This window comes from Grammomys surdaster, unplaced genomic scaffold, assembly GCF_004785775.1.
Source record: "Grammomys surdaster isolate TR1022 unplaced genomic scaffold, NIH_TR_1.0 125617, whole genome shotgun sequence".
In the NCBI taxonomy this organism is placed as follows: domain Eukaryota; kingdom Metazoa; phylum Chordata; class Mammalia; order Rodentia; family Muridae; genus Grammomys; species Grammomys surdaster.
The window spans coordinates 372,166-382,755 of record NW_021620459.1 but is presented as its reverse complement, the minus strand read 5'-3'; the positions used below and the strand labels follow the sequence as shown (position 1 = coordinate 382,755).

The window sequence follows — 10,590 nt, the reverse complement described above, 5'->3', positions numbered from 1 at the left end:
AGCCCAGGGTCGGAACTCCCGATTCAGTCTCCCAGGTTCTGGGAGAGCAGGTGCGTTCCATCAGGCCCTGCTTGGCTTTTCTTTCTTTTTCTTTTTCTTTTCCTTAACACACTTGGTACTGCACGCCTCTGGAAGGAGGAAGTAAGGCACACAGAAGCTGTGGTATGCTACAAGGAATTCAAACGCGTCCTTCCGTTTCTCAGAGTGACATATCCGGAGCTTCTCTTTGTAGTTGTCCCTAAGTACCCGGCCTCCGTTCACATTAGTGAAGCCAAGTGCAGGTATCGCACCAGATAGAGTAGAATGTAAACAGTGAAACGAAAGTCCTTAAAGTGCCAAACTGGTGCTAAAGTCTTTAAAGGAACATTTTCTTGAAAGTGTCCCTGGGGTGAAGCTTTGGGCCATCTTGGCAGTATCCGCTCCTGGTTTAATGGTTTCCTGTTAGAAACTGAAAAGTAAAAATTGCTTAGCTCAGAAGTGTCTGGTCTTCTCTGTTTCCATCCACCTTCCCACGCTCCCACGTTCCGCGTGCCCAGTGGCTGTCCCCGAGCCTCCCCGAGGGCTCCGCCCCACTGCGCCTTGGCCCCTCCCTGGAGCTTGTCAGCCAATGGGCTAGGCTTCACGAGGCTCGGGCACGCCCAACTCAGGCGCCTAACCTTATCTTGGCGCGCGTCCCGCTCGGCTTTGCTCGCTCCCTCTGCTAGCGCAGCAGTACGGCCAGGCCCGGATCTGCCATGGCGTCCCCAGCAGCGGGCGGGGTGGTGATCGTAGGCAGGTAAAGGTCTCAGTGGCGCCTTGCTGCAATGGTTGGCGCCCTGGCAACGTCCGGAACGCGGGACCTCCCGCGGGCAGTCGTGGGTGCCTCGGGTGGGCATCAGTCTGTACCTGCTCCTCCAGGCTCTTCGTACTTGGGCTCCGGAGCTAGCCTGGCAGGAGACAAGGTGGTGGCCTTGGCTTGGCCAAGCAGTGAGGAGAGCCTTAAGTCGGTGCGGGGTCACTTTTGTCAGCGCAGGCTGGATAGCTCAGAGGTGCAGGGCTACTAGAGGTGCCTGGCATCAAGTGCTAAATGAATACTAGCGACGAACCTGTGAAAATTATGTTCTAATGCTTTTGAGACGGAGGTCTCATATAGCTCATCCTGGCCTTAAAGTTTCTAGGTAGCTGAGTCTATCCTTGAACTCCTGATCCTCCTGCCAAATACTCCCGATTACTGGAATTGCTGGTGTGTGCTACCACGCCCAGCTTGAAAACAGCTTATTCTTATTAAGAACGCAGACAAGAGATTTACCTAAGATGATAATAACTGATGAGTATTGGCCTGGGTTGCAAGGAGTTTCGTTTGTATGTACCACTGGCCTAGGCTGATAGGTCTCTTGGGGCAGAACCCTTGTCAGTCAAGGCACTGGGCTTTCCTGTGTGTCTGTGTCCTAAGGCAGGAGGCTGAATCATCTCAACAGCCCAAGTTCATCTGACACACCAATTTCTGTTCTCATGCTTCCTTTTCCCCCTTACTGTTTGTTTGTTTGTTTGTTTTTAATAAGGACATTTAGAATACCTTTCATTGGCTAGCTGTCTAAAATTCTATCAACATGTTGCAACACATAGTAACTAGTATTGGTTGGTAGCTATTAAAGGAGTGGCTTCATGTCCCTGCTTATACTTTTGGCTACTTGTTGTCCTGCCTGCAGACCAGTCCCAAGTTCAGGCTTTTTCCTTGAGAGCCCTTTGGAGGAAGGTGTCAGAATGCTGTTGCTATTTTCTCTCTTACAGAACTGTGGAATTAACTGTACCTTTGTCCTTTCCCGTGGATGCCTGTGGTTGAATGGTCAAGAAATATCCAAAGGTGCACTTTGCCCCTGTGGTGAATTGTGCTGCCTCGCCTTCTGTGAGAGCCACTGGTGTCAAAGGCTAGGTTTTTGCAGATCTCCGTTGGGAAGTAGTTTTCTGCCTGCACCTGACAGGCATCAAGTGGGATTTTGACTGGATTCTGCATTTGTCTGGTTGTGGGTGGTTCATAGACTCCCAAGGAGAAAGACTAAACAGTCAGCTATTTCTGAGCTCATGGACAGGGAACTAGAAGGGGCTGGGACATCTTAAGGACCACAGGATGACCTGGGGCCATTGTTTCTAATGTGAAAGTTCTGTCTTCCGCTTACTCCCCTCACCCTTCCCTATCCTTCCTTCTCATTTGCTTATCCAGCTGTCAATCAATCATCTACCTATCTATATTATATATATTACCTATCTTCTACCATCTATCTCATCTCTATTAACTTTATTTCTGTCCTCTATAACTCACCATCTCTATCTGTCAGGGCCCCACGGGTGACTTAGAGGAATATCCATTAAACAGATGGTGCCCAGAATGTAAACCAGTTCCTTAGCACCTGGGTGAAGAGCTTGGCAAAGCTGCACACCTGCACACCTGTAATCCTAGGGAGGTGGAGACTTGAGGATCTCAAGTTCCAGGCCAACCTGGGCAAGAGTCTCAACTAAACCAAAACCAACACAGAAATAGACCTGGCAGTGATTCACTGTTTTCTTTTTAAAGAAGTTAGACAAGTTTTTTTAAAAAAATATTTAGTGTGTGTGTAGTGTGAGTAGAGATCAGAAAACAACTTTGTGGAGTTGATTTTCTCTATACCCTTGTGTGGTGTCTGGGGATCAAACTCAGATTAGGTCCCTAGGCTTGCATGGCAAGTACATTTACACCCCAGGCCTCTCTCTGGGCTTTCTTTCCTCTTCCCTCCCTCCCTTCCCTTTTTCCTTGAAGTGTGGGGATTTAACTCAATGCCTGCAAATGTGAGTAAGCTCCTTATTGAGCTATACCCTAGGTTGTTTTTACCCCCTCTCATCTAGGAGTTTACTATGTAGCCTAGGCTGGCCTTGATCTCATGGTTCTCCTGCCTCAGCCCTCTAAGAGCCAGAACTATGAACATGTGCTAGGTTACTGGCTCATTGTAAGTGTGTGTGTGTGTGTGGGGAGGGGCAGGGGCAGGGTTCATGTAGCCCAAGCTTGACTCTGATGCAGGATATTTAATCTTACTGTGAAGGCCAAGGTTGGGTTATTTACTGAAAAAAGCTGTTTCTAGTTGTGTTGTGGCTCAGTCTTAGCACACACTTTTAATCCCTCTGGCTGGAATACAGTCACACCCTTACTACATACTTTAACCCCCAAAAGCGAAGGTGAAGTAGTTTGTAAAAGGAGGCATCCATGTTTGAAAGTGATGTCTAATTGAGTAGCAGACAGAATGATGAGTCAGAGAAAGATCTGACAGACTAGGCTATGCCTATCTCTTATGAGAAGAGAGAGGAAAGAGAAGCTACTGGAGGGGCAGGGCCAAAAAGGGAGGAGGCAGGTTTTTGAGGTGAGTTTTACAGAAAAAAGTTGAAGAGGAAACAAGCTAGACACAGATGAAGACAGAATGAGCCAGAAGATTAGAACATATTACCCGAGTTAGTTGAAGGCCAAGCAGAGTTAAGCAGAAACTGAGAGAGGAGTCAGATGGAATCAGTCAGCCTGGAGAGGAGTCTGAACCAGAACAGCTGAGTTGAACCAGCCAATCAGAACTCAGAAAGAACTAGGAACGCGAGCGCTTATCCAACAGTAAGTCTCAGAGGCTGAAACATTCTGGGCCTAAAGTAGCTAGAAGCTTCCAGGACTAGGCCTAGGTTAGCAGCCAGAGGCAGTCAGCCTTGGAGACAATTACAGCAGGAGAATAAAAGTTACTGTTCTAGGACTCAAACTCCCAGGTCACTGAGGGTGACCTTGAACGTCTCGTCTTTCTGCTTCAGTCTCTCCCCAAAGCTCCCTCAGTGTTGGGGTTACAGAACATGCCTATCTAGAAATTTGGCCTCAATTTAATTATTTTCTATTCTTTCCACCAAAGCTACTTTTTCTTAGGACCATTTAACCCTGTGAGCTTTGGGCAGGCTGTTTTAAAATGGCAGAGAAGAGTAGACTTATGAGAATTAAGGATGGAGGAAAAAAACCCAAAAACCAAAGTCTATGGTAGGATCAAAAGATAGAAAACCAGGAAGTGACAGAAGGGCATTTGAGTGGTGTTCCCAGGCTGTCATTGTCATGTCACCTTTGCACAACTGTTTCTCAGTCACCGGAATCGGAGTGCTGCTGTCATTTCCACACTGTTCTAGACTTGAGCTTGTTTAGGACAGCGTCTGAGGAGGGTGTGTGTGGCCATGGAGGGCAGGGTTTAAAGCGAGGCTCTGCATATCTTGGTGCTAGACCTGCCTTTTCTCATACCCTCTTTTCACCAGACATAGGATTTAGTCCTTAGCTAGGGGTTCTTCTCTAAGATAAAACTGGCTTCTGGCAGCTTTCCCTACATGCTGATATTGTGTTGCCGACATTTGAATTTTAATCCATATCTACTCCCCCTGGTCCCAGTTGACAGGTGTTTGGATGTTTCCTGTAGAGATCACCCCACATAAGTGAAGGCCTTGGAGGATGATGTTCCATATTTGTCTTCGTTAGGGTTACTATTACTGTGATGAAATACCGTAGTGACTGAGGCAATCTGGGAGGCGGGGTGGTTGATTTCTGTTTACACTTCCAGGTGACAGCCTGTCACTGAGGGAAATCAAGGAAGGAACTCAAACAGGGCAGGAACCTGGAGGCAGGAGCTGATGCAGAGGCCATGGAGGGGTGCTGCTTACTGGCTTGCTTCTTCTGGCTTGCTCAGCCTGCTTTTTTATAGAACCCAGGACCACCAGCTCAGGGATGGCACCACCCACAATAGGCTGGGCCCTCCCATATCAATCACTAATTAAGAAAATACCCCACAAGCTGGCCTACAGCCTGATCTTCTGGAGTCATATTCTCAGTTGAGGCTCCCTCTCTGACTCCAGCTTGTGTCAAGTTGACATAAAACTAGCCAGCACAATATTAAACAGGAGATTTAGTCTAGAATCTTCCTCTTTAATAAGATTCCAGAATTTTGCTTTGGGGTAATTGTAATATAACATTTTATGGATTATCTGAGAATTTTATAAAATGTATTTTGATCATATTCACCCTGTATTCCACACCCACCTCTCCACATCTCCCAATATTGTGACTTTTTGTGCTACCCATATGTACTCATGGGTGTGGAACCATCCATGAGTGGTCGGTTAACATCCCAGGGGCCACACTTATAAGAAAACTGACTCTCCCACCCCCAGAAGCCACCAATTATCAATAGGTCCTGAGAAGTGGGAACTCTTTTTTTTTTTTTTTTAGTATTTTTTATTGGTCATTTTATCTATTTACATTTCCAATGTTGTCCCTTTCAGGTTTCCTCTCTGCAACCCCCTCTCCTCTCCCCCCTGCACAACTCCCCGTCCCCCCTCCCCCTGCATTTATGAGGGTGTTCCCCCTTCCCACCTACCCACTCCTGCCTCACTGCCCTAGCATCCCTGTATGCTGGAGCGTGAAGCCTCAACAGGACCAAGGGCCTCTCCTCCCATTGATGCCCGACAAGGAAATCCTCTGCTACATATGTATCTGGAGCCGTGGGTCCCTCCATGTGTATTCTTTGGTTGGTGGTTTAGTCCCTGGGAGCTCTGGGGGGTCTGGTTAGTTGATATTGTTATTCTTCCTATGGGATTGCAATCCCCTTCAGCTACTCCAGTTCTTCCCCTAACTCTTCCAGAGGGGTTTCTGGGCTCAGTCAGATGTTTGGTTGTGAGCATCCCCATCTGTATTGATAAGGTGCTGGCAGAGCTTCTCAGGGAACAGACATACCAGGCTCATTTCTTCAAGCGCTTCTTGGCATCAGCAATAGTGTCTGGGTTTGGTGTCTGCAGATGGGATGGATCCCTAGGTGGGGCAATCTCTGGATGGCCTTTCCTTCAGTCTCTGTTCCACTCTTTGTACCTGCATTTCTGTGATTGTTGTCTTCCCCCTTCTAAGTAGGACTGAAGCATCCATACTTTGGTCTTCCTTCTTCTAGAGCTTCATATGGTCTGTGAGTTGTATCATGGGTATTCTGAGTTTTTGGGCTAATATGGAATGGGGCTCTTAAGCTGCAGTTTTTAAAAAATATAAACTCTTTGAGACATATTTTCTTTGAAGTGTTGCCCTGAGTACTTCCTGAGAAATCTCTGTTAATTTTTCCTCACACAGAGAACCAGCCATAGGTATACATTCTCTGACTCTGAGTCTGTTACAGCGCTAATGTGCTCTTCCTAGGAAATGTTTAATAATGGCCAACTTTATGCATCTCACTTAAATCAGTAGCTTAGGGGCAGCTTGTCCTCATGAAGAGGTAGCTGTAGACAGACAGATAAAAATTAAAAAGTAGCTAGAGCTTGAGTCGGGCTTGGTGGTGCCTGACATCCTAGCACCCAGGAGGCTGAGGCAGAAGGATTGCTGTTAAGTTTGAGGCCATCCATGGCTATATGACAAGACAAGTATTTAAAAAGAATAAACAAACAAACAAACAAAATGGACCCAGAGTGATCTTACTCAAATCTGACTGACATTAGTGACAAAACCATAACAGGACCAACTTTGCTACTGAAGTCTTCCCTCATGCTTTGCTGCTGTGTCCCAAGGTAGCTTTTGTGATAGATTTAGAAATTTTGAAACTTTAAGATGCATCAAAATGGGAAGGACCTTGCATTTCTTCTCTGGGCTCTTGTCATATGGATTTCAGATGTCTAGATGTTCTGATAAAGTTAGAGGGTGGTAGACCGATTAAGGACTGGAAGGCTGTTAATTACATAGCATTAAGCATGGCAAAGCAGAGGGAACAGGCAGGAACTTTCCAGACAGGGGTGACGTTGAAGTGTTCATTGTATGCTACAGATGCAAGCCACACTGAGGAACTGAATGCATTAAAGAAATGGAAAAGGACTGGAAAGATGTTCAGATGATTAAGGACACTGGTTGCTTTCCCAGAGGAGTTCAATTCCTGGGACATACATGGCAGCTCACAAACACCTGTAATTTCTGTTCAACAGGGAGCCCTCTTCTGACCTCCTCAGACACTTCACACACACACACACACACACACACACCACCCAAACATAAAATATAATAGTTAAAAAAATAAAGAAATATGAGATGTTGTTAAGTGGGGCACTGTAGTACATCCCCTTAAACCCAACACCCAGAAGGCTTCAACAGAAAGTGAGACTGTGTTTTAAACAAAATAAACACACACAACAAAAGCAGTTCTTGTTACATCAGAGATGAGGTTGAATAACAGGTACAGCAATTGCCTAGTGTACAGGGAGCCTTGGGTTTGCTCCTCAGCACTCTCCAGCAGAGATAATAAGAAACAAGATCAAACAGAACCAGCCCCCTCCCAACTGCTTTGAAATGCAGTCCAGGGAGGTTGCTTGATATGAGTGGCCTCCTCTTACAATCTTTGACCTTTACTTTTATAGACCCAGGGAGAGAACACACCTTTCTATAAGAGTGCAGAGACCCAGGGAGAGAACACACCTTTCTATAAGTGTGCAGAGACCCAGGGAGAGAACACGCCCTTCTATATGCGTGCAGCTTGCCAGCACTGCCTGTCCCTTCGCCTGTGTCTGCAGCCTACCATTCCCCGTCCATCCTTCTCATTGTCACAGTGTGTCAGCACACAGGAGTCCGAGGCCACACTGCTCTATGGTTGTAGTTTGATCAGCATTGGGCAAAGTGCAGACTGGATGGGCACTCGACCAGGTCTTCTTAAATTGAAATGTAAAGGGGAATTTTCTTTTTTCTTTTCTTCCTTTTATGCTCTCTTTCATCAATTTTTTTTCTTTTTGAGATGGTGTCTCATGTAGGTTAGGCTGCCCTTCAACTTCTAAGCCTCCTGACTCTATCTGCTACTTCCTAAGATCTAGAATTTCAAGAATACAATACCATATGTAGCTATGATAAGTTCCTTTACAAAAATGTTCTTGGCTTCTGTTGATTTGTTGTTTGGTTTTTAAACCCACCAGGTATGGTGAGTTACACCTGAAATTTTAACACTCAGGAAGCAGAGGCAGGAGGATGAAGAGTTGACATGTGGCTTGGACCACATAAAGAGTTCCAGGCCAGCCTGGGATGTGAGTTATCACAGAGTGATTTTATCACTGGAATCCCCATAGCGGCGGCACAGCCTGTAGATAGACCGCATCTGAGGCTTCTTTTGTGGTTAAATAAGTCACCATTCTGATAAACATAACATGGAAGAAAGGGGTCTAAAGCTAATGGCTGGCCAGTTGAGGGCAGTTTTGAATGTTTATTGACCTATAAAGAGAAAGTCTTAAACTGTTAAAGAGTGTTAAAGCCCTGTAGAGGATTGGATCACAGGTAGGAGGCCTGTTTGAAAAAGAGAAGTAAATCTTCAGCCCAGGACCCATCTCTTCAAAGCCTAGCTTGCCGTCGAATGGGTTTTCTTTTTCTTCATGTTTTAGAACAACTCAGTCTAAGAACTTTGCACAAAGATGAGATGTTCTCTAAATAGTTGATCCCAGTTACCCTGCCTTACAGGATATCAAACATCTGAAGCTCAAATTTCTTACATGATACAATGGAGCATTTTCATAGAACCTATGCACATCATACTTTAGTTATTGCTGTACAACTGATGGGCTAGAGCCGTAGCAGGGGAAGTTTGTCTAGAGACTTCTATTTATGTAAAGCTAGGATTCTTGACTTTGCTGCAGAAAAGAATTTTGGGACCAGTCAGTATGAAGCAGAGTTGGAATTTATCAAGTGAGATTTTAATATAGAATTAAGGCTTAGGACAAGTACAAGATGTGAGCTTTTTAAAAGAAAGGGATGCTTAAGTGTCTTTATAATAACCACATATGAGATTTTGGTGGCTTCTGGCTTCCTCCTGCAGCATATATAGGGACCTACAGCCAGACATGCAGAGTGAGAGACCTTGGGACACTTGGCCCTAAACAAGATGTCTTGGTCAAATCTCTCCCCTCAAGACTAAGGGAACCCTGCAGGAGAGGAGGCAGAAAGAATGTAAGAGCTAGAGGGGATGGAGACATCTAGGACAAGGCCTCCTGAATTGACATGATCAAAGCTCATATGAACTCACAGACTGAGGCAGCATGCCCAGGGCCTGCATGGATCTACCCCAGGTTCTCTGCAGGTATATTATGGTTTCGAGTTTAGTGTTTTTGTAGGATCCCTGAGTGTGTGAACACATGGCTCTTGTGCGGTGTCTGAAACTTGTTTCCTTCTGTTTGTTTGTTTTGTCCAATTATGATGTGTTTTATCTTATTATATTTTGTTTTATTATATAAAAAAGATTTTAGTGGCTTCTGAAGATACATCTCAAAGGGTTGGTAATGAACTTCAGTGAGAGCATAGGGCAGTTTCTGAGGTACATTAGATAGAATTACAACTAGTAAGCTAAAACTATAGGCCACAAAGGTTGAGAGCTAATACATGCTTCATACTAACTTTTGACATTCCCAGAAATTTGTATTTTACATGTGGGAGTAAGGCTATTTACTCTTAGTCCTTAAATATGACTCTTTGCTCTTTTAACATTCTTCTTAAGAAACTTTTGTATAAAAGGAATATTGTTGGAGCCAGAGAGATGGCTCACCGGATAAGAGCACTGACTGCTCTTCCAGAGGTCCTGAGTTCAATTCCTAGCAACCACATGGTGGTTCACAACCATCTATAATGGGATCTGATGACCTCTTTTGGTGCGTCTGAAGACAAGGTCAGTGTACTCATATTAAATAAATAAATTTTTTAAGAAAAGAAAGAAAGAAAGAAGGAAAGAAAAAGGAATATTGTCTCTACATAAAGAAGCTTCACAGCAGAGGTTGTTATTGTTGGGACTCATAGCTGGTGAAAGACTTAAGCCAGATTCTGGTCAAGGAGTCCATTCCCTTCCCATGTCCCCCAACTTTTCCCGTCTTTATGCCTCACTTAATATGGTGTAAATGGCATGTGAATGCTTGCTTATTGTTTAGGGGAGCAATGACCAAGGAAAGTCAGCATGTTCAGACCAGATGTGAGTCCTCCCAATGTCTGACCTGTGGAGAGGCGTCTGTCCAACCATGCTGCCCAACCTGTTAGCCACTGAGACATGTGGGCATTGAGTACTTGAACTGTGTTTTGTTCTGCTCACCAGTGGAACTTTAACATTTAATTGACTGTAATCTAATTTTTAATAGCTACACATGGCTAAAATCTAACATATTGATCAATGCACATCTAGAGCTCTATGCGTTTGATTAAAATTTGTATATGTATAATATAACACATCTTACATTAATTATAGATGATTCTGATAATGTAGAACATGGAGTCAGATCTCCCACAGCTGAGACACTGCCAAATATATGCCCACCTAATCCTTCAGTTCCTGAGAGACTAGTCGTTATATCCAGAGGCTTCTTTTGCCTTTCCTTTCCCTGGCACACTCCTCTTGACACCAGACTTCTAAGACTGCCCTTACCTTGATCCACATCCCCAGTTATCCAGCTAAACCCAATGACTTGAGTGTCATCCCAAATCTGAACCTGATCAGTGCGTTGTGATCACAGATGGTGCTGTCTTCTCTTTTGGTTCTATCTATCATCTATCTATCTATCTATCTATCTATCTATCTATCTATCATCTATTATCTA

The 10,590-nt window shown here is 44.8% G+C and overlaps 1 protein-coding gene across 1 annotated transcript in view; it reads left to right on the top strand.

Moving 5' to 3' along the window:
- Positions 1–673: 673 nt before the first annotated feature.
- Cryl1 (crystallin lambda 1) overlaps positions 674–10,590 on the top strand; it is a 126,082-nt gene continuing 116,165 nt past the window's right edge. The window contains exon 1 of the mRNA XM_028787211.1: positions 674–775. Within this exon, the coding sequence (XP_028643044.1) occupies positions 735–775 (41 nt within the window). The 5' untranslated portion in view covers positions 674–734. The remainder of the gene's footprint in view (positions 776–10,590) is intronic.